Source organism: Diabrotica virgifera, chromosome 7 (genome assembly GCF_917563875.1).
Source record: "Diabrotica virgifera virgifera chromosome 7, PGI_DIABVI_V3a".
NCBI lineage: Eukaryota > Metazoa > Arthropoda > Insecta > Coleoptera > Chrysomelidae > Diabrotica > Diabrotica virgifera.
In genome coordinates this window covers 228,191,393-228,216,993 of record NC_065449.1, presented here as the reverse complement: position 1 = coordinate 228,216,993, position 25,601 = coordinate 228,191,393, and the positions used below count along the sequence as shown (strand labels likewise).

The following is a 25,601-nucleotide window of genomic DNA, read 5'->3' as shown; positions in this document are numbered from 1 at the left end:
CCACTCTTTCTAACGGTGTATGGTTTATTGTAATTTGTGCGTTTATATTGAACTGAACTAATCGCTATAAAGACGAAAGTTTTAATGCTCACTAATGGACCTATTCCGTATGTTCGGAAATGCCCAACACATCCCAATATACCCATTGACGTTCCTAGGAAACCCTTGCTGAAATCCTCTGCAATTTCTGAAACATAGTTGGGTAATGTAGTTAAGTTAATCCCAAGTGAAACACCTAGGATAAATCGGGGAATTTACAAGAGATATGCAACTCTAGCATACGCTATTAACATATATATATATATATATATATATATATATATATATATATATATATATATATATATATATATATATATATATATATATAATGTTCTTGAACTCCTAAGTGGAGTTCACCTTCACCTCATTCCAAGACATTCCTTGACTTCTTATCTCGTCCATGATGGATCTTCTCCAAGTTTGTGCTGGGCGACCTCTTTTTCTCTTTCCTTGGGGATTCCACTCTAGGGCATTTTTTGCAATACTGGAACTATCTTTTCGGAGTGTGTGACCTATCCACCCCCACTTTCTGTATTTTATTTCATTTTCTACACTCTTTTGTTGGGTCAGGTGTAGCAGATCTTCGTTTCTGATGGTGTTTGGCCAGAAAATACGAACAATTCTTCGTAGACATTTGTTAATAAAGACCTGCAATTTGTCTGTAAGGTATTTTGTTACTTTCCAGGTTTCACATCCATAGAGTAGAACAGACATAACATTTGACTGGAATATTCGGATCTTTGTCCTTGTAGTATATTCTCCAGACCTCCAAACAGGGTTAAGCATGCTGAAAGCTTGTTGAGCTTTTCGTATCCTCATACGAATATCGTCTTCTGTACCTCCGCTTTCTGTTATGACACTTCCAAGGTACGTGAAGTTCTCCACATTTGAATCTGCTTGTTGTCGACATTAAATAGCGTGTTGTTCCTTGCATTTATTCTCATCGACTTGGTTTTACCAATATTGATTTTTAAACCTATTTTATTGGCCTCAGTGGATAGTGTTTCCAATTGGTCGGCCACATCCTGGAACCTTTGTCCTAACAGGCAGATATCGTCGGCGTATTCCAGATCACTTTAGGCGTGTAGTTAACGTCCATTGTATCCCTTTTGGGTCGAAGTCTAGTTTGGAGAGAACATAGTCCAGAGCTATGTTAAACAGAAACGGCGAAAGCACACATCCCTGTCTGACTCCAGTAAGTACGTCAAATTCGTCACTGTTGACCCCATTGTGTGTCACGCTGCACGTCGCCTCAGTGTACAGTGACTTTATAATGGAAATTATTTTATGAGGAATGTTTCTTAGCTCTAAAATTTTCCATAGAGCAGCATGAGACAGGCTGTCAAAGGCACGTTCGAAATCGACAAAGACCATGTATAGAGGCGTGTTCCATTCAACCGATTGTTCCATTATTACCCTCACTGTATTAATGTGATCTATGCAGGAAGATTCTGGTCTAAAACCTGCTTGATTCGCTCGAAATTCAACCTTGTTTGTTAATCTTTTATGTATGATGATCGTAAAATTTTTATTTATGACGGTAAGCAAGGTTATTCCTCTCCAATTTTTGCACAGTGTGAGGTTGCCCTTTTTTGGAAGCTTAATAATATTACCTTTTTTCCAGCCCGCTGGAATGCGGTTTGTTTCCCACACCTCTCGGATTATGGGGAGCAAAAGTTCAGCGGTTAGATGCGGGTCAGTTTTAAGTAGTTCGGCAGCAATGTTATCGATTCCCGGGGACCTGTTATTTCCCAGAGATTTGATAGCTGTTATTATCTCCATTTTGGAAGGGGACTCGCAAGATATATGGAAGTCTACATTCTGCGGGTTTTCGACAATTTCATCCGCGTTATCCCTGGGCGTGCCTAGCATCTCCTGAAAGTGCTCTTTCCATCTCTCTACTTAATCATCCGTTGTAGTAAGTAATTCACCTGTCTTGGATCTTACAATGTTCGAACAGTTGGGCCCATTTTTTGTTAATCGTCTGGTAATTTGGTACAGCTCTCTAGTCCTGTTGTGTTGTGCAGCTGTTTCTGCTTGTTTTGCCAGTTCTTCAGCCCACCTTCTTTTGTCTCTTCTTGCATTCCTTTTAACTGCTTTATTTAGTGTTTCATATTCTTGTTGTCGGTTCGTTCTTCCTTCTACAGTTCTTGCTTGCAAGATATCTTTTTTTCGTTGTTTTCTTTCCTCGATAAGATTCCAAGTTTTATCTGATATCCATTCCTTTCTACTTTCTCTTTTTTACCCAGTTTGTCTTCAGCTATTTCTGTCAGAACATTTGCCAAATCTTCCCAGCTATTTACTTCACACGTTCTCATGTTTTTACTTGAAGCTCCTCCCTAAACATGTGTTTTCCTGGAAGAGTTTTTAATTTGTTCAGGTTATAAGTGGGTCTGTTGGTGTTTCTTGTGATTTTGTTTTTGTTTTTTGCCATCTTGATTTTAATGGTACCAATTAACAGATGGTGGTCACTTGCGATGTCTGCTCCTCTTTTATTTCGTACATCAAGAAGAGATGATCTCCATCTTTTTGATATGGCGATTGATCTATTTGGTTTTCTCTGGTATGACCAGGGGCAGTCCATGTTACCTTGTGAATATTTTTATGTGGGAAGATGGTTCCACCAATAATTAAACGGTGATTGGAGCAAAAATTTGTAAAGCGCTCTCCATTTTCATTCATCACTCCCAGGCCATGTTTGCCCATTACGGTTTCTAAATTAATATTATCTTCTCCAACTTTGGCGTTCATATCGCCCATCACTATTAGGATATCGCCTTTGTTTACTTGTTGGGTTGTTTGTTCTAGTTGTTCGTAGAAAATGTCTTTATGTTCGAGGAGAGATGTGTTCGTAGGAGCATAGCACTGAATAACTGTTATCTTACGGTATCTGGTATAAAATCTGACAATCATAATTCTGTCATTAATGGGTTTCCATGAAATGAGGCTTTTTTTGGCTTGTTTACTGAGTTAACATATAGCTTGCAAGAATTGGCAAGCAACAAATAACTAAGCAACTTTTAGACCAAATTTGTAGGCTATGACGCCAGCAATAATAGACTTGACAATTGAACCTGCGCTTTATAGAGAAGCAATGGACGATCCTTCGAATATTGTTATCGGACGTCCAAAAGGATTGATGTCTGTGTTGTTGATTAATAGTTGGAGAACCGACTTTCGTCGTCCTTGCTATTCTATTAATTTTTTGTCATTCGGCTTATGTGACCGTTCCAATATACTCTTCTGTTTCTTACCCAGTTATTCACCACCTTGCATCTCCGTCGTATAGCTGTACTTATTTATAGCTCTGTCTTATAGGGTCTTACCATACACTTTTCGAAGGGTTTTCATCTCTTCAATCGTGTCTCTGCTGTTTCTAGCATTCTTTTTTCTTTTTGTCCTCTCTGTATCAGGTCTTGTTTCTGCCGAGAATGTCATGTGTTTTATGTAACAATAATAAAACAATAACCACAGTAGGTATTTACATTTTATTACATGTGAATAACAAGTATAATATTTTTGCACAAGTATAAACGCTTTAAAGCAACATTAATATAGGTACCAATATGTATAAAAATCTAAACTATTCTGTGTATATATTTAATCGTTAAGAAGGATTTGTATCTCTTGAAAACTTAGTCCTTTGGTTTCTGGTACAACAAAATACAAGAAAAAGTAACCTAAAATTGACAATCCCGAAAATATAAAAAATATTGCACTCATTCCTATATACTCAACAACGAAAGGAAATGAGCTACTTAAAAGGTAACCGAAAGAAAGATTAACACATGTGCCTATACTCATATAAACAGATTTTGAGTTATTTGCAAACACTTCTCCACTCACTACAAAAGGTAAAGTGTTGTAACCAATGCTTATAGAAATAAAATAGCCCATCAAACCTACCAATGGTAACCAAAAAATGGAGCTTACATCATAGTCTCTGGTTTTATAGAAAAAATAGTATCCTAAAGAAAACAATGACAAAGTACATCCCGTTGTAGAGATGTAAAGAAAAACTTTTCTGCCAAATTTATCCGTTAGCAAACTGGCTATAATTGTAGCTATCATTTGAGCAACTGCAACGAAGATTGATACAATATATGGAGGTATAGAAGTATCACTTGCTTCTGCGATTGGCTGCAAGTAAATTGTAAGAATAGGCATACCTATGATATGTGGGAGTAAATGCAATCCACAAGATATTACTAAACCTCTTCTAACCGATTTTAATCTCAAAATATCTTTCCAAGCTGATCTAGTCTGCTTACTTTTTTCGATGTGTCTAGTTAGATATATTAATTCTTTTTCGATATTTCCCCTGCTTCTAATTTTTCGTAAACTTTGCCTTGCCTCCTGGAATTTATTCTTCGTTAATAAGAAATACGGACTTTCTGGAAAAAAGGGTGTGAAAGTAATAAGAAATATTAAAACTGAACCCATGGCTATAAAGGCAAAAGTTCTAATGCTCACTAATGGACCTACTCCGTATGTTAGTAAATGCCCAATGCATCCCAATATTCCCATTGACGTTCCTAGGAAACCCCTGTTGAAATCCTCTGCAATTTCTGAGACATAGTTGGGTAATATAGATAAGTTAATCCCAAGTGAAACACCTAGGATAAATCGGGCAATTAAGAAGAGATATGCAACTCTAGCATACGCTATTAACATATAGCTTGCCAGAATTGGCAAGGAACAAATAACTAAAGATCTTTTTAGACCAAGTTTGTCGGCTATAATGCCTGCAATAATAGTACCGACAATTGAGCCTGCGCTTTGTAGAGAAGCAATGGACGATTCCTCGAATGTTGTTATCGGGCGTCCTAAAGGATTGATGTCTGTGTTGTTGCTTAATAGTTGAGGAATCGAAGGTGATGGCCATGAGAATATGGTAGCGATACTGATGCTTAGAAAATTTGCTGAAACAAAATGAGAAATTTAGTTATACAAGAACCTGTAGTGCAATATTCTTTATAATTATTTATTTAATAATACTAGTGTTGCCCAAATGCAAGACCAAGACGAGACTTAGAGAGTCTTGGTCTTGGTCTTGCACCAATACACCTGGTCATGTTCTTGGTCTTGGTATTGCACTCCCGGTTTAGGTCTTGGCATTGGTCTTGCAGCAAGAGTCTTGTAAGTCTCGCAGTTACCAACTAGCATATTGCTATTTATTAAACGTTACTTTAGATCTTAGAACATCGTAACAGTATAGGTACGTTTTCAGCTTGACTTAACATACAAGGTGAGGCAGATAACCTTCCTATTAGAAATATCTCGAGAACTAAAGACAACAGAATCATTAAAATTGGAATAAAGGGGTTTTGAAGAGTGATCTATTTAATGAAAATATTTTTATATATTTCCTACTTCAAGTTATACCGGAAGTTGCTTATAACTTCGTTTTTTAAAATGGGACACCCTGTATATTTTTACATTTCTGAATTCTCTTCCATGTCTTCTTTCTAAACGTATGAGGTTTTGAAATGTTATATAGGGTAGTTTAAAATATAATTACGTTTTCTTATTAATTTCGTAGCAACTTTCACGCCCTGTAGAATTGTAGTTATTTGACATCAAAAACTTTATTTATGTTCAAATGATTTTTAGTATAGTCTACTATTGTTAAAAATTATTAGTACGTATATCTAAATGTTGCATTTGATATAGAGGGTTGGTCGAAACACGGAATGAGTATGTTCTGAGTTTTCTTTAATGGAACACCCTGTATTTTAGTATTGTAATGAAATGATATTTTATGGTACTTTTTTATTTCTTAGGCATTCCCTATACCTAACTGCTTTAATTTGCGCTTAATTGTTAATCGCGCCAACAATGTTAACTACGTAGGTATTTTGATAGCACAACCATTATTGGTAATTTTTAGGATCAGTCTAGATTAATATGTATTTATTTCCGAAAAACTATATGGGATTGAATATGTTCACGACCAACCTAATAAAATTTCACTTATTTTTTGTTTCAATTAATATTTGGCTTGAATCACCAATAACTCACAAACTAAAGTAGTTAGGTATAAGGAATGGTTAAGAAATAAAAAAGTACCATAACATATCATTTCATTACAATACTAAAATACAGGGTGTTCCATTTAAAAAAACTCAGGAAATACTCATTCCGAGTTTCGACCAACCCTTTATTCTAAAATTAAAAATTTAGTTATAGGTACTAACAATTCTTAACAATAGTAGACTATATTAAAAATCATATGAACGTAAATAGAGTTTTTGATGTCAAACTACTACAATTCTACATGGTGTGAATATTGCTATGAAATTAAGAAAAAAAATGTAATTCTTTTTTAAACTACCCTATATAACATTACAAAACCTTATATTTTAACAACGAAGACATCGAGGAGAATTTAAAAATGTAAAAATATACAGGGTGTCCCATTAAAAAAAAACGAAGTTATAAGCAACATCCGGTATAATCGGAAGTAGGAAATAGATGAAAATACTTTTATTAAATAGATCACTCTTTAAAACCCTTTCGTTCTCATTTTCATGATTCTGTTGCCTTTAGTTTTCGAGATATTTCTAATATGACATTTATCTGCCTCACCTTGTAGACAGAGTAAAAACCAACCAAATTAATAAATGTCTAAACAACTCACATCGGGTGGGGTTTGAACCCACGATCTAAACTATCCCTGCTTATACTCTCACTAACTGAGCTATTTACCATATCCCACGGGAGTCAGTCTGTTTCTTTAAACATTTGCATTTAATAACCTTATATTAGGTATATATGTGCTAAAACATGGTTAAAACACAAAAAACCAAATAAATGACATAAACTTGACTGTATTAAAGAACATTCTCTGATTCTCTGTCTAAAATAGAAAGGAATTTTATTTGAGCCATTGATATAAGATTGCACACTCTGCAGAAAGTTTACAAGTACGATGTTTATACGATGTGGTATTTAGAATCCTACTAACTGATAAGGAAGAACAATTGGGTGTGTGTCGTATTATATGTTTTATCAACTTATATCTTTAAAACATATCTTTAAAAAGTTTCATTAGGATATTATTGTCGGCGTCACAACACAGATTATTTTATGAAAGGACAGCTATTCTCAAAAGCTAGACAATTACAATAAATTTCACAGCGAAGAGTCTGCTAGGAAAGAATGTACATATTACAAAATATTTTATTTTTACATTGTAATAATTTATTATGCCTTCTGAGTACGTGTCAAATAAATATGTCAAGTGTTCTTTTAATGAATATTTTGATTCGCTATGTATGTTTATTGTATTGTTCATAATCCGCACAAGTCCAATTTTCCAAATTTTTGTTACGTTACCTATATATCTTTTTGCCTCTCATAGTCTCTAAGCATATACCCGAACTACTATATTACCTAAAATGACACTCAATCCTAACTGCAAGACGCAAGAGTCTCGCAGGCTTAGTCTTGTTCTTGCTCAGGTCTTGCACGGTCAGTCTTGGTCTTGGTCTTGCTAAAATAAAGCGGTCTTGGTCTTGGTCTTGGTCTTGCGAAAACGATGTTTATACGATGTTTGTACTCCAAATTTCGGAGGCATACGTAACTATTAGACTTATTATAGTTTTATATGCTCTTAAGTTAGCTGGTTTGGATATATTTTTGCTTTTAAGTATTCTATTGAGTTCATACATGCAACGATTTTCTGACATTAGTCTTTTGTGTATTTCTTCCCGGATACTTGGTTTACTCGAAAATATAGTCCCTAAATATTCAAAATGCTTTATCTGTTTCAATTGAAACATTTTTCCTTCATTTGTTAATAGCTTAACGGTGTCTAGTCGGACAAACTTTGATGCACGGGAACACTGGAACAGGGGAAGTTTTAATTGTGGATCAGGTTACAGGTTTTGAACGTCAGACTACGAAAACGTCCCATGTATTTTGTTTGACAGAACTTCCAATTGATGTGTTACCCTTTCATTAAACTCTCATGTAAATATCAGACTGCTATTTATCACCAACATAATTCTTGTCATTTGACATGTTCTACGTGTCGGACTTATTAAAATGCCCAACATATTTGCCGGACAAAATTTTTTTCATATATTATATAAAGTTTGTGCTATTGAATAAGCTTAAAAACAACCTGCTAGTTTTCACAATCATAAACTTGTAAGGATGGCAAATTCTACAATTAAAACACGTTCCACAACTAAAACTTCCCCTGTTCCAGTGTTCCTATTCATCAAAGTTTGTCCGATTAGACACCGTTAAGCTATGAAAAAATTTTCAGCTTGCTATTAATAAACTTCTTTGGTACGCGGGATCCAGGCCAATTAATATTGTCTGTTCAAAAATTCCTTGTTTAGCCATTTCATGTACAGTGGAACCTCGATAAGTCGGATTAATCGGGACCGCGGCCGATCCAGGTTATCGAAAATCCGGGTTAGCGAGAATATTATGGTAAAAAAAAATTAATAAAACATGGTATACTTACAGATAAACTCGATTATAATTGCAAAAACATGAAATACATATATGCAGAGTACATCTAAATTACGTACAGTTGTATATGGTATTGTTTATTTCTTGGTAAAAAACTCAGTCAAACTGAAAAAATGTTTGTTTTGTCTAACGAAAATCGGTCCGGGTTAGCCGGACTTCCGGGTTATCGGAGGCCGACTTATCGGGGTTCCACTGTACTTAGTCTTTGTTTCGTTTATATAGAGTCCTTTTTCTCGAGCTACCTTTTCTAGTTGTTCCTCTACCTTTTTTAGTTCTGTCTTGCTTCTGGACAAAATTACTGCATCATCTGCATCAGCGGATGCTAATAATTGATGTTTTTTTATGACATAATATGTGACCTAATATGTTAATCTTAACCTCTTTTATTATAATTTCTCCAATACTACATTAAATAACAACGATTTTTCTGTTATTTTATTATTTACATTCACTTTATTTTCTGTTTTTAAATGTTAGCTTTCATTCCATCATTCTTATTATTTTTAGTAAAATTTTTAGATTTTTTAATGCTTTATATATGGGGTCATCCATAAACTACGTCGTTGAGAAGAGGGAGGGGGGCTTGCTTATTCCGACGGAGTACGACAGGGGGAGGGGGTATGAGTGCCCATTCGACGTCGTTTAATATATTGGTATATTTAAATTTCTCGCTATTGTGTCTATAAAAATAATTTTTTACTAGCTTCTACCAGCATTAATTAAAGTATCAGATATTCATTTAAAAACGTATAGTTTTTGATATGAAATTGAAAATAAAACAAAACGTTTACGAATAAATATACCTTTGTTAAAATTAAAAAGAATAATTCTATAATAGATACTTTTATCGCATACTTTTCATTTCGTTTTTATCAGTCACGGCGTTAAAATAATATTAGGTAGCACTTTTGTACAGGACAACAAACAATAAGACCTTGTTCTTTGGGTTTAAACAATCGCTTCTATATACAGAACTACGTCTGGAAGCAAAAAAATATTAAATTGTTAGTTCATTTATGTGCTGCATACTGTGTGTGAAACAACAGTTCTGAAAGAACGAATAGAAATAAAATATTGTTTTCTATTTAGTTAGTAAGTCGTATTTATACTTTAGAAGGAATGGCATCGAAATCAAAACAAAATAAATATAAAGATTTATATGATGCAGTTAAGAAAGCATACCCCGCAAAATCGTGGTCCAATGCTATTTAAATGCATTCATTTTTTTCGAATACTAAGAAAACTAATAAAGATTTTTGAAAAATTTAAACACAGATTGAAAGACTGCATTATGGCCGAGGGCCAAAAGTTCCTGAAAACATATATAATGTTTATTTTAATAAGTTACAGGGGTGAAAAAAAAGAGAAAATTTTGTCTGATTTTTCATTTCAAATATTTCATTCAAAAGAAACCTTTTGTTTATTCTAAGGGACTTTCAATCCTCGGTAATAATGTAATCTTTTATTATGCGTTTAAATTTTTCAAATATATTTATTAGTTTTCTCAGGATTCGAAAAAAATTAATGAATTTAAATAGCATTGGACCAGATTTTACTCCTACCCCCTCATATTTGATTAAAAAAAACAGAAATAATATTGGTTTTTTTTTTAAATCAATGAAAGATGGGTCGTGAGTTGCAACGACGACGTCGACATGGGGGGGGGGGTCGTCTCTAAACGACGAATTACGACGGAGGGGGGAGGGTATTAAAAAGTTCAAATTTTTTACGACGTAGTTTATGGATGCTCCCTATTTCTATTCTTTTTATTCTACCAAAAGCTGGTTTTTAGAAAGTATTGTATAATATATTAATAAATCATTTTCATTATTATCTATCAAGTTTCTAAATGTGCAATATCATAGACTGGAAAACAGTCGATGAGGGCAAATGATTTCACAACAAAAATAATTCCTGTAAAGTTTGATAATATGCAAGATTACTCACCAGACAATGTACCTAGGTATGGAATTAGGTTTATGGGCTCTTTTTTTAATAGTGGCTCTTCCTAAAATAAAAAATGAACTTAATGTTAACCTGAACATTCCAGCGGCTCAAGACCATATTAGAGAAGTAATAGGTAACTGCCATATTACAACCAAACTGCCAATATTAAAGTGAATGACCAATTGACAGAGGCAGTCTCCATATATAGAGGAGTGAGGCAAGGATGCATTCTGTCCCCGGTGTTGTTTAATATAAGTATATTCTAAATATATCTTCGAGCAAGCGCTGACAGAACTATAGGAAGGAGTATTAGTCAACGGAGCGCGAAATAATGAATACACCGTACACCGCCTTTGATTAACCAACAACTAATTGACATTGTGGACAGCTACACATACCTTGGTACCAACATAAATAGCCCATAGGACCACTCTAGTGAAACAAAACAACGCATAGGAAAAGCGAGATCAACTTCATAATGATGAAGTCTCTTTTCAGAAGTCACGATGTACCACTTGCTACCAAAATCTCTATCATCAGATGCTATGTATTTTCTACGTTATTATACGGAGTAGAGGCCTGGATACTTTCCGACGTTCTTTAAGAAAACTCGAGGCATTCGAGATGTGGTGTTACAGATGCATTTTAAGAATTGCGTGGGTGGATCTTGGGACTAATGTTGAGGTCCTACGTAGAATAGACAAGAAATGCTAGGAGCTTATTAACACCATCAAAGAGCGCAAACTAGAATATCTTGCCTATGTTATGAGGAGTGAATAGAGATATGGCTTGTTGCAACTCATTCTTCAGGGCATGGTATTTGGAAAGAGAGGACCAGGAAGAAGAAGAATATCTTGGCTTAAAACCTAAGAAAGTGGTTTAATACATCGACAACCGGACTATTCAGAATAGCAGCAAGCAAAGTTAGGATAGCCATGCTGATCGCCAATATCCGGAACGGATAGGCATCGTAAGAAGAGAAGAAGGTGTAGGTATATCACTTATTAAAGACTAGGAAATTAACAAAGGAATCAAACATATAGACCTAAAATATAATTTTGGTTGTGATACTTCATTGAGTACTTAGGACATGAGATACGCATAGGAAGAGATAATCAAACGTGCGAACTAAGCCGCCGCATAGGAAACACTTGGGTGGAATTCGGCAAGCTGAGCTATGTCCCTAAGTCAGAATGGCTTATGTGACTCAAAAGAAAAGTCTTTGATCAGTGTGTGTTGCCAGTACTTACCTATGGTGAAGAAACTTTAACAATAACCAAGAAAGTAAGAAATAAAATTTGTGTTACCCAAAGAGCCATGGAACGCTCAATTTTAGGCATTTCTCGTCAAGATCGAATTACGAACAGGGAGATAAGACGGAGAACAGGAGTGACGGATACCATAGAAAGAATTATGACCCTAAAGTGGAACTGGGCTGGACATATAGCTAGAATGTCGGACAACAGATGGACATAGCGAATAATACACTGGAGACCAAGACAAGAAGCATATCGAAGTAGAGGTCGTCCGCCAACCAGATGGTCTGATGACATAAAACAAATCGACAAAAACTGGATGCAACAGCACAAAACAGAAATGCATGGAAAAGATTGAGGGAGACCTATATCCAGCAGTGGATAGATCCGGGTTGAATGATGATGATGATAACTTCATTGATTCATCACTACTGGCGATCATGAACTTTTAAATATCCCCTCTACCTCTACCTACGAGCTCACAGCGGATAACCTTATTCTTTAACAAAATCGTTCTATTCTTTTTCTCATGATCATCTTTCAGTGCGTCACAGTTTTTCGATTTCTTTCTAACGCATTAAATTGTATGTGACAGAAAAAAACGCACGTCGGTGATTACATTTCGTCGGTGACATTTATAACATTTATTCTAGTTATTCTAGTTGTTGATAGATGGCGCCATAACAAAAAAATAATTTATTTTAAAATCTTTTTATATACTTGGCTTGGTTGGTGTCACGGACTCCGCAAATTTTGTAATCCATTTTAAAAATAGTTCTATGCTACCTAGACACCTGAAATTTTCAGGATAGCTTAGAACTAGCTAAAAATGCAATATTTAACTGCTATTATACAGGGTGATTAATCATATAGTGGAGTGAAGCTCCGTAGATCCGTTATAGTAATGTATAGCGATAAAACTTAATAACAAAAATTGTAGCGAACTTTGAGCTTCATATTACAAAATTAGTTAGAATGTTACAGGGTGTTCGATAACATAGTGGCAGACCAAACTTATGTTTTTTTTTTAAATAGAATACCATGTATTTTATTTTATATTCGAAATTTTCGTAACTTTTCGATTACAAAAATATAAAAGTTTGGTATGTTATACGGGGTATTTACAAAGTTATAACCAATTTTATATGAAAATCGTAACAAGTTTAACTACCTGTTTAAATAACAGCAAGCACAAGGTCAATGATTTATTGACGTCATATTTTTTTATTTATTGTCAAAATTTTCGTAAATGTTTGTTTTGCTAATTTTCTTTATATTGAATACAGGGTGAGTCAAAACGCAAGTACATTATTTTCTCAGTAATTTTAAATAGAAGACCCTGTATTTTATATCATTATCGAAAAGTACCATTTACCATACTATAATTTTTGTAAACATTCCCTATGTGTAAATTTATTAGTTTTCGAGATATTTTCATTTTTCGGGGCAAAATTAGTAATAATAATTACGGGTCTAAATCTTTCCAAATTTTAAGTAAGCCATGGCTGAATAATTGTCTAAATCAAATGTCTGTAATCAAAGTTGGCTACAATGTTTGTTATGAACTTGTATTACTATCTATTACTTACAACGGATCTACACTGACCAATCACACTCTATGGATAAATCGATTTTTTTTTTAAATTTCAAACTATTTTAAAAATGTGATTAATGCAATAATGTTTTAAAGTACGTTAATAAATCGATATCTACAAATTGATGGTGCCTCAGTGGCATTAGACTGCAGATCGATAGGTCCCCAGTTGGAACCCGGCTGTTGCGTATCTTTTTTTAATAATTAAAAGTTTATATACTTAAAATTATATATACCATTTTAAACAACCGTGGTATTATAAAAAATACTATTTTATACTAGTGTAAATTTTGGAATCATAATTATAAATAACAGTTAATACACCTACTTAGTGCATGAAGAGTTTAAAGTGTGCGTGAAATAACAATGTATTTTAAATGGGATTTACTTTTTCGCACACTTTCAATGGGTTTTTTGGCACACTTTCATATAATCAAATACCCTTAACTTTCGCGTTGTCATGGTGATGATTATATGAGCAATGACTTACAACAAAATTTTTGACAGTTTTGTGGTTTTGAAAGTATGATAGTTAGGATTTTTAAATGTCAAAGTTCTAAAAATTGTAGAATAATAGAAATGAATTCCAGTGACGAAGAGTTACAGTTGTTTTATTTGTTTATCGTAGATAAAATATTGTATGCTAGCTCCGTTGTCGCTCGTGCTCTAAAAATCGCGTGCGTTCGCAAAAAGCATACTTCACGAACTGTTTCATAAATAACTATTTTTATTAGAGTGTAATTTTTGGAATTTTAAGCATTTTATCGTTAAATCGTTTATCGTTAAATTATTTTATATTCTTTCCTATAAATAGTAAAAAGGTTTTATTATAAAAAAGTTCTTTTTTATAAAAGTGTAATTATTTAATTAGATAATAATATTACAAATATAATCTGTATAATTTATAAGACTATACAAATTAAAGAAAATACCATTTTATAAATGCAAGAAACACATTTGATTTGTTTTTATTCCAAATTGAAAATAAAATGTGACAACTGTCAAATTGAACTAAAATGTCATGTTAGAATAAATGTCATAAATGTGTATTATCACGGCTTACCCTTTTTCCTATCATTTGTTACGCACTGAAAAATGATCATGAAAAGGACAATAATAATGTTGCTAGACAGTTAAATTGTCATTGTATACCGGGTGTACAAATCAAACTGTGAAATCAAAGTTCACGACACCCTGTGGAATATTCTAGCATTTATAAAATATTTAAATGATTATTTCATTCATAAGAGATTCTGACCAATAGAAAGCTACAGAAATCTGAATTAAATCGATTATTTCATTCATAGGAGATTCTGACCAATAGAAAGCTACAGAAATCTGAATTAAATCGATAATTTTTGATAATCTCCCGTTGTTAAGTACCTATATTACGTCAGATGCCCTTCGTTGCTACGAAAAAATACATTCAGTGACATTAATGACAATTAATGTTTTAAAAATTATAAACGTGATGACTTTCAATCGTCAAATATTTATAAAAACTGTGTGTTTAATGGTACTTACATAAATAAATTACAATAAAATTTTGGTTTTGAACAGTTTTATTCATGAAATAATCGCAACAAATTACACTCGACCTCTGAAATTAATATAGAATTTTTGCTCTCGTGACACTTTGACATAATTTCACTCGCCTTCGGCTCGTGAAATTAAAATTGTCAAAGTGTCACTCGGGAAAAACTCAATAATTTCAGAGCTCTTGTGCAATTACTAGTGAAAACCCAACTATAGCCTCAGGTTTTCTTAATATGCTGTTTTTTGATTCATTCGCTTATGTTGGATAATTAAAAGTTAGGTACTTTAACAACTAGCCATCTTCTTTATCAATAAAGGGTGTTTCTAAATAAGCACGACAAACTTTAAGGGGTAATTCTGCATGAAAAAATAATTACAGTTTGCTTTATAAACATATGTCCGCAAATGCTTCGTTTCCGAGATACGGGATGTTAAATTTTTCTTACAAACTGACGATTTATTTATTGCTCTAAAACCGTTTGAGATATGTAATTGAAATTTGGTAGGTTTTAAGACTTAGTTATTGCGCATACAATTAAGAATTTTATATTCTCAATTCGCACGCATCTACGCATCTACGGATCATATTACCCATATTATGCACGCCAATGGTGAATATTAAATTCTTAATTGTATGTTAAAAATGTGCAATAAATACCTAATTATGGAACTTTGTTATGTAAATACAAATTACAGTTTTGCAATAATATAAATAATTTTGAGGATTGCATTCAGAATAACAAGTAGTGATTTAATTTGAAATATTTTTAAATTTGATTTATTAAATTGTAAGGCTATCTACTTATCACGTACTGTATTTTTATTTGTTTGCTTATAAATGACTAATTAAACTTTTTTATGTGCCGAATATCGACACATGGTCGATAAAATTAGAATATGCATTTCGGTAGCATTAGAGTACTAAATAAAGCTGATGAGTAATAAAAGGACAAAGCAGAAATCAACAGACGTGTATATATCTAGCAAATAGACCATACTCGAGATTAATAGTCGAGGAAATGAAGCTGGAAAAATGGCAAAACCTCGCAATTTTTTCGTCCAGCATCGATTTGTACAAAAATTTGGGATTAGGCTCATATGGGATCATTTCACTCTCTAGTTCATTTTCTATATTGAGCCGTTGTACGCTTTTGGTTTTTTAAGGGTGAAAACCAGCCCTAATTGTAAAAAATTATAAAATAACATTTTAAAGTTTAATATTGTCAACATTTGCTTCTTATTAGTTACATAATGATTGTTTTGTGCTTTAAGATATAATATCACAATATCTCAACCCTTAAAACCACCCTTGTTGGAGCTATATATGAAAAGTTTACTTATCCTAAAAGAATAATTTAGGATGGCATCAATTTACATAAAAATTTGGGGTTAGGATCATCTTACCCTGTACTTCATATTCTATATCATGCTCAAGGGCGTTGATTATTTTTAGGGGTGTAAACTACCCTTATTGTCAAAAATTATATAATGACATTTTAAACTTTAATATACGTAAAATTTGGTTTTGACTGGTTAAATAATGATTGTTTTATGCTTTAGGATATAATATCATAATATTTCAACCCTTAAAAACCACCCTTAATAACATTGCAATTTTTATAAGTAGACAATTTAATAGATCTATACAGAAAAAAAGTAGAATTAAAGAATTACAAAAACATTTATTTACACAAAAATACGAATTTACAAATATATAAAAATACACATACAAATAGTTTTTTAGTCATCCAGTATACGAACCGGCTCTGTGGTATTATATAGGTACATTGAAAATGCTCTATAAGGGGACTATTCGAATTTTTCGAAAAAAAAATTAGTTTTATAAACATAGCTCCTTCATTTTTGGCGATAAAAAGTTTTTTCAATAATAGTTTTGTAGGATTTTTGAAGAGTAATAAGACTGTGTAAATTAAATTCCGTAAGATTCCTTATTTTTTAATTGAGGTGGGTTTAAAAGGCTCGAATAAGGGGATGTTTGCTCGTAAATAGATGTTTTAAACAGCTATATCTCGTTAACTGTTCACTGTAATGAAAATCTATGCATAAGGAAATTTTAGCTATTAAAAAATCTACAATTTGGTAGTCTATCATTTTTTTCGTATCTTCATTATTTTCGGAGATATTTTGAAGAAAATGATAAAAAATGCAAAATTTCAAAAAATCAATTTTTCTTTAAACTCCAATTTTTCTAAAATTAGACCTTTTAAATAGGTCAAACTTCTTGGATGTATTGATAATATAAATATAAAAGGAATTACAGAAAGGCGAAGATCAATTTTTAGTTACAAGGGTAGTTAGGGGTTGTTTTCACTGTTTTTTTCGTAGAGAAAAACAGGTACCGACTCCTTTTTTGATCATAGGTTGTTCAATTTTTATGCTAGAAACTTTTTATTATTTTTTTTTGAAAGATCTTATATCCTTGAAAAAACATCATGTAAGTTTTCCTGGAAAAATGCAAAGTTTTCCCGTTATTTGACTTTGATTATTTCAAATTATGCATTTGACGAAAAAAGCTAACCTTTAACATGCCGTATCTCGGTTTGTATTGGTTGTAAAAATATTATAGAAAAACAGTTTCGTTTGTGTTATTAAAAGATACAATTTTGGTATCTACAATTTTTTGATTAAATGCATAGTTTTCGAGTTATTCTCAAAAAACCCCTTTTATAAAGTCGATTTTTCCGTCGAAAAACTGTTACTTTCAACCACGAATAACTCGAAAAATATTAGTTTTACGAAGAAAATGTAAAAAACATTTTTTTCTTAAAATTACTTTTTACATCGATTAACATGGTTAAAATGTAATAAAAAATTTCCACCCCCGAGATGGGGTGGCAACTACCCCTAAGGTTTTAGCGTACAGCAGCATGATATAGAAAATGATCCTTGGACTATTTCCTACCTTCTGTGAAAATTTCAAGTAAATCCATGCTGGACGAAAAAATTGCGAGCCAAAATGCTTCATTTCCTCGACTATAAAGAAACTTTTAACATCAAACATAATATCACAAAAAGAACGAAAATATTGAACAGAATTCTAATCAAGCCCGTCCTCACTTACGCGTCAGAAACGTGGACGACACCAGCGTAGATAAGGGGGGGGGGTACTGGGGGACAGTACCCCCCCTAAGAAGCATTCTAATAGAAGCAATAAAATACTAAAAGATGTAGGAGAACTTTATACCGGTTAATGTTTTAAACCAGAGCGATAATGATTTAAAGTTTCTAGTAAAAAAGGTTTCCGAATATCTTAGTAAATTTAGAAATGATTCCGTAGAATTTTTATCAGATTTGTTGGAATCGGAAATAGCGCTCTGGATAAATAAATGGAAAGGAATAGAAAATAAAACAAATGATTTGCCAGCGACAGCGTTAGATACCTTGCTGCTTTGCAGTAACGAAATATTTCCCACCATATATACACTCATGCAGATAATTTCTGTTATGCCGGTAAGTGTGGCAAGTGCTGAAAGATCATTTTCAGTGGCGTGCTGGCCATATAAATGAATCGGTGCCATCACCGAGAGGCCGCGGCCTCTTGAGGCCGGTCAAATAGATTTTTTCACAAAAAATTTTAGATGTAACAAAAAAAATATTTAATTTCTAATTGATTGTTAATTTTGCTAATAATATACTCACGGACAAAAATATTTCATGATGTTGTTCTGAAGCTATTTCCTTGTGGCATTTTTATGATTAATTATTTATATGGGAAATAAGCCACAATTAAAATGAAAAAAATAATTTTATTAACGTTTCGACGCCCAAATCATAAACCCAAAAATATTTCATATGCATGTGAAATAAAATTTTTGGTGCTACTATCTTTAGCCCCCCAGTATCATAGGAATATTATTTTTCCGAATGCGATTTTTTTAAGTGTCATATAAATGCTATAATCGGATTTAAATCTGATCTGGGCTATATGCTGGCCAATATAATTTTTAAATTGAATCTCACAACCAGTATGTCATATCCAGTGGCTTGCAAATGGCAAGATATGATCTAATAAAATGTTTCCAATGTACATGTCACTTGGCATTCGCCTAATCACCTCCACGTGTTCGGTATGTCCTTTCAACACTCCGTAGCACTATTCGCCACCACCAAACCTAACGCTTTGTATGAGGTTACAACTGGCATACTGTTCACCAACTCTTCTGTAGACGAAGTTTCGTCAATCTTGCTTCCATATAATGAAAGGTATGCCAGATGTAACCTCATACAAAGCGTTAATTTTGATTGTGGCGGCATAATGCTATGGAGTGGTATTTCGTGGAAAGGAGATACTACCGAACTTGTGGAGGTGATTGGGTGAATGACAGCTGATATGTACATTAAAAACATTTTAGAAAATCATGTTTTGCCATTTTCCAGCCATATCGGATAACAAATTCGTGTTAATGCACCATAACGGAGGTCTTTATGTCGGTAGAAGAGTGAATACTTACCTTGGTGAGATTCAATTTAAAAATTATGTTGGCCACCATATAGCCCACATCAAATTTAAATCCGATTATACCATTTATAGAATACTTTAAAACATCGCATTCGGAAAAGAAATCTGATTTCTGTGACACTGGGGGCAGCACCAAAAATTTCATTCCACACGTTAATTTCAAAATATTAATGCAATATTTTTTTCCGTGGGTGTATTATTAAAACATTTCAACACCATTTAATTTTTTTTAATTGTAAAATACAGTTTAATTAGGTAAATGAATGAGACTATATACATAAATAGATTGCTACAGATTTATTTTCATACATACAAGTATATTTATGGTTTTCCAATTTCCTTCAAACTCTGTAGAATAAAAAATGGAAACACGTCTTGCACATTTTTGACGGAATTATTGGAAGTATCGAAAAACGCTTTTATCAAGACAAATCGTTTTATGATGATTTCTGCCTTACTGCATACAATATTGTCATATAATGTCATTTATTATTTGTAAGATTGCTTATTATTAAATAAAAAATATAGTAAATTAAAAAACTCGTTGAATTCAAAGTTTTATGTTCTATTTAAAAATAATTTATATTTTTGTTTTTTTAATTTTATAACTAGCGAATGAAGCATCCTGATAATAGAAGGTAAAATGAGGATGGGAGGCCGCTTTGCTATAAAATCACCGGGCCGCTTAAAAAGTTCCAGCACGCCATTGATAATTTTCCACACTTAAGAGACTAAAATCATGGTTACGGTCTACGATGTGTCAGGAAAGACTAGTTGGATTAAGTTTATTAAATATACACAGAGATATTGAAATAAATTTCGATGCTGTTATTGATAGGTTTTCAAAGCAACGGACAAGAAAAATTGACTTTGTTTCATAATCTAGTTACTGTGGTGTAATATTTTGTTAAACAGACCTAATGATGAGTTTTGCACTTTACCTAAGTTATTTTAAGTTAGATAAGTTATTTTACCTATATTACCTAATAGTGTTTGTTTGTTTAATTATATGTTGATTTGTATTTTTTTATTATTGACTGATATAGACAGGTTTTCAATGATTTTTGTTTGTTACTTCTGTATTTTATTGTGTAAATAAACTTTAATAAAAGTTCAAATTTACCTAGCTGTTTGAGCGTGGTACCTGGCGCAAAAAATTGCTCTCGGCACTTAAAATAAGATACTAAGTACCCCCCCTAGAAGAAAAACCTATCTACGCGCCTGGTGGACGATGACAAAAAGCGATGAAGAACGTTTAGGCTGCTTTGAATGTAGAATCCTCAAACATATTATTTATAAAAACGTGCAGGAAAACAGATTATGGTGCATGCGGAATAATCTGGAGCTTTACTGCCTTTATAATGAACCTAGTATGGGTAGGTTCATCAAAGTCAGGCTGCGGTGGCTAGGCCACTTAGAATTATCGAGATGGAGTCGTCAAAACACATATGTGTAATCAAATACCAGATGGAGTGATAAAAGAGTCAGGCCCAGAGTACGATTTAAGGATCAGGTGAAAGACAACTTACGAATATTAAAAGTACGAAATTGGAATACCAAGGCAAAGGATAGGAAGGATTGAAAGATGATTCTAGAACAGGCCATGACTCACCAAGGGTTGTAGAGTCAATGATGATGACTGAAAGAAGAAGTGTTTCATTTACAAACTTGTATAATATGTACAAACTACATCAATAAAATGAATATTGCCATGTTAGTACCTTTGATAGAAGACGGAACTTAAAGCTGCGTTGACATGGGTCAAGTGACTTGATCAACTCACGTGAAATCAAGTGAATTGAAGGCTTTTTGAACGTCTAAACCCCCAAATCATCTGACTTGACTGAATTAAGTCAGATTAATTGGGGGTTGGACGTTCAAAGAGCCTTCAATTCACTTGATTTCAAGTGAGTTGATGAAGTCACTTGACCCATGTCAACGCAGCTTAAGAAAAAGAAAATTAAATGCAGCTTAAAACATAAATATCTGCGTAGGATTTATACATGGTGATCAGCAATAATTTTCAGTAGTAATAACCCAAGGACATTGATAATTGTTCGAAAAAATTTTATAACAGATTTCGAAAGCTTGTTGCTTGGAAACAGACCGACGCCGTAGACGGAGGTCTGTTGCCTGTAAGCAACAAGCTTGAGAAAGTTGTTAAAAAATTTTTGAGCATTTATCAATGTTCGAGGGTTATTCGGATAGAAAATTTTTTGCTGGTTATGAAAAAAAAAAAATACAGAGCAGAAACAATTTATTTAAATGTGCAATTAACAAAGGAACAATTAGAAAAATTTAATGAAGATCCAGACATGTTAGTTTCTATAACTGATGAAGATTTATTTCCACTACGCATGCTGTTAAGAGGATCGGTACGTATTTTTGGCTGCAATGCTATTCAAATGGGGATTCATTTTTTTCGAATCCTGAGAAAACTAATAAGTATTTTTGAAAAATTTAAACGCAGAATGAAAGATTACGTTATTAGCGAGGGCCGAAAGTCCGTGAGAACTTCTATAATGTTTATTTTAATAAGTTACAGGGGTGAAAAACTAAGAGAAAATTTAGTGTGATTTTTAATTCCAAATATATCATTCAAAATAAACTTTTTATTTATTCTAAGGGACTTTCGGCCCTCGGTAATAATTTAGTCTTTCATTCTGCGTTTAAATTTTTCAAAAATATTTATTGGTTTTTTCAGGATTCGAAAAAAATGAACACAATGCCGTGGTAATATTTTCCAAATCTATCTTTGTCTTACAACGCACTCAGCCGAATATAATATTGTCAGTCAGACACTGACAATCAGTGACAATTTTAAATATATTTGACATTGCATCGGGATTATGTTGAGTTATTGATTAAATATTATTGATATATAGTGTATTTGATAAATAATTGATTTAAGACGTGAACTTGATAAAAAGTTATTTATTGTGTATTATTTGTGGAAGATCCAAGCAGACAATACATCAGGATAATATATTCTGTGATCCAAGTATTTTGTTGTTAAAGATGTTCAAAATTGTAAGCGTTCCATAACAATGTATTATTAAAAAATCACTTTAACACTTTTCCTATTTTCTCGATTGAGTATTAGTCTGTGTTGTACCAATAAATTATTACAATCACTGAATACATAGTTAGTGAAAAAATTATCACATTTTTACTAACTGAATTAATAATTTGCAATTATAAAAATAACAGTTATCCAAGAACATTTAAAACCCATCTCTTTAAATTAATGATGACATTTTCAAGTAGAATGACATTCTAGTAATGTTTACATATCCATACCAGTGTGAATTTTACTACACGTAATTTGCCGTGTAAAGACAGAAAAAGTAGGGATATACGTAAAATATTTGCGAATTATGTACCCATAGCCTTAATAATTTCATTAATATTCTCATCAGTATTACAACCAAATCGTGACATTTTGAAATATTGAATATTTGAAATGTCAAAATCGAAATGAAACGAAATGTAGGTATCCATAGCTACATGATTGAGTGAAAACAGCCCATGGGATCTGTTTTCAGTATAATGTTGGTTTTATTGGTTGTATTCAATCAGATGACCACAAATTAATTGATTTCATTGGATTTCTAATTGAGCAAAAAATTTTCAGGGAAATAAAGTAGAAATTCATTACTAAACTAAAAACAAAACAAAATCTTCTAGTATATACTTGTGGATTTCAAATAAACAAAAAACTTATAGGTAGATATTGTCAAACATGTTTTTACAGCTACCTACTGTTATCATATTTGTCGACATACAAAATACAAAATGCCTAAAGTAGAAGTTTAACAACGATTGGTTCTTTTATAAGATAAATAATTATACAGGATGTAACAAAAATAGAGGTCATAAATTTAATCGCATATTCTGGGACCAAAAATAGTTCGATTGAACCTAACTTACCTTAGTATAAATATGCACATAAAAAAGTTACAGTCCTTTGAAGTTACAAAATGAAAATAGATTTTTTTCAATATATCGAAAATTCCTAGAGATTTTTTATTGAAACTAGACATGTGGTACTTTTATGGCAGGAGCATCCTCCAAAAAAATTATAGTAAAATTTTGACACCCCATAAAAATTTTATGGGGGTTTTGTTCCTTTAAACCCCCCCAAACTTTTGTGTACGTTCCAATTAAATTATTATTGTGGTACCATTAGTTAAACACAATGTTTTTAAAACTTTTTTGCCTTTTAGTACTTTTTCGAAAAGTCAGTTTTTATTGAAATATTTTGAATATTAGTCAAATCCACCACATATTTTTAAATGGTTAAGTACGATTATGGAGACTTTGTAATCGTATGAAAATTTATTTATAATTTACATTTTTAGGCATATTTTGAACCATATTAAAAAATAAGCCACATCTTGATAAAAAGTGCTTTATCGAAAAAATACTAAGAGACAAAAAAGAAACATTGTGTTTAACTAATGGTACCGCAGTAATAGTTTAATTGGAACGTACACAACCATTTGGGGGGTGTAAAGGAACAAAACCCCCATGAAATTTTTATGTAAACATATTAAAAAAGAAGCCGCAACTCGATAAAAACTGCCTTATCGAAAAAATACTAAGAGGCAAAAAAAGTTTTAAAAATAGTGAGTTTAACTAATGGTACCACAATAATAATATAATTGGAACGTACACAAAAGTTTGGGGGGGGGTTTAAGGGAACAAAACCCCCATAAAATTTTTATGGGGTGCACAAATTTCACTATAATTTTTCTTAAGATGCCACACGTCCATTTTCAATAAAAAATCTCGAATAGTTTTTGATATATTGGAAAAAATCGATTTTCATTTTATAACTTCAAAGGGCTATAACTTTTTTATGTGCACATTTGTATTAGGGTAAGTTAGGTCCAATCAATCTATTTTTGGTCCCAGAATATATGTGATTTAATTTATGACCTGTGTATATGACCCTGTATACGATATTTTTTCTTTCAGCAAGTTCTATTATTGTTATTATTTATTAAAAAAACATGTAAACATTTATAAAGTTGTCTTGATTGCTTTACCTTAACAGTAGGACAAATATATATTTATTACTTATACAAAAACTTAGTACTTACCATTGTTTAAAACTATAGTAAGTGTCTTTAAAATATATAAAAAATTAAACGATTTTTCATACAAAATTTTACATTATCGACAGATTTTTTTCTTCTTAGTTAGATGTTTCGATAGTAGTATCTTAATAAATAAATCTAAATATGTAATAAATCTTGAACTTCAACTTTAAAATACTAGAGTGTGTTTGCATTTAAAATAGTTTACTATAATCAAATTAAGTAAATGTGGAGACATCTATAGTATAATTTCGAAATTGTAGACACGAAATTCATAGAAATAGTAGTGACCATTCTTAAAATTCTTGGTCTTCCAGTGGCGTACAAAAATAATTTAAAACAGTAAGAGTGAGAGGTAGCGCTACTTGTATTGAAGAGTTTTTACAAATTCTATGTACTACTACTCTCTCCATAGCGCCAAGAAATCTCTAAACAAATATGTGTTGGACTATTGTGAGGTTCCAATCTCAAGACTATCAAACCATAGTGTGGGGAAGTATTACATTCATCATCATTTTTGGCTTTTACAACTCTTCGTGGGTCTTTGCCGCGTTTACTAATTTACTATTGTCTTCCATTAGTTTCGATCCTGTGCTACTATTTCCCATGGTCTCACTTCCATCTTCCCCAGGTCTTCTCTGACTGCATCTTTCCACCTTTTTCTAGGCCGTCATGCCGATCTTCTACCGTCTGGTCTTTCCCAAAACACATTGCTAAGCAATCTGTCGTCAATACTTCGTACCACGTGGCCTGTTCATCTTAGTCTATTGGCTTTTATGTATCTCACGATGTTTCCCTACCCGAAGAGCGTCTATAATTCATTTTGTTGTATCTGCTCTTCCATTTATTTGTCACAATGTTCCTGCAAAGTGTAAGGACTCGAGGACCATATATAACTCGCATGATTTTGCGTTCCCATACTATAATAGTTAATTGATTTTTTTCTTTCTCAGTGTCCATGTTTCACGTCCGTACGTCACTGGCGTATTATATTTTGTACATTTAGATTTTCGCACGCCTTGAGAAAAGCTTTCACCTCATTAGATGTTGAACGTAAAAGAAAGATTTATTCCCTGCCAGTATTCGTAATTCAACCTCCCGTTCTTCTATATTGTCACTAGTATTTATTGTTCCTAGGTATGTGAATTCTTTGACCA

The 25,601-nt window shown here is 32.6% G+C and overlaps 2 protein-coding genes across 2 annotated transcripts in view; both read right to left on the bottom strand.

The window, feature by feature from the left end:
* Positions 1 to 25,601, bottom strand: part of LOC114344460 (DNA polymerase eta) — a 380,902-nt gene that overhangs the window by 126,349 nt on the left and 228,952 nt on the right. The gene's annotated exons all lie outside the window — the stretch shown is intronic.
* Positions 3,512 to 24,620, bottom strand: LOC114344502 (facilitated trehalose transporter Tret1-like). The gene is made up of 3 exons (XM_028295338.2): positions 24,448 to 24,620; positions 10,477 to 10,537; positions 3,512 to 4,964 (listed from the first exon to the last, which is right to left on the bottom strand). The coding sequence occupies exons 1-3, from the start codon at positions 24,448 to 24,450 to the stop codon at positions 3,643 to 3,645; spliced, it is 1,386 nt and encodes a 461-aa protein (XP_028151139.1). The 5' UTR covers positions 24,451 to 24,620; the 3' UTR covers positions 3,512 to 3,642.

Excerpts from the sequence above, each read along its gene's own strand:
- LOC114344502 (XM_028295338.2), bottom strand. Across the intron at positions 4,965-10,476 it reads ATACCTAGGTACATTGTCTG|CAAATTTTCTAAGCATCAGT; the intron begins GTGAGTAATCTT and ends ATTTTGTTTCAG.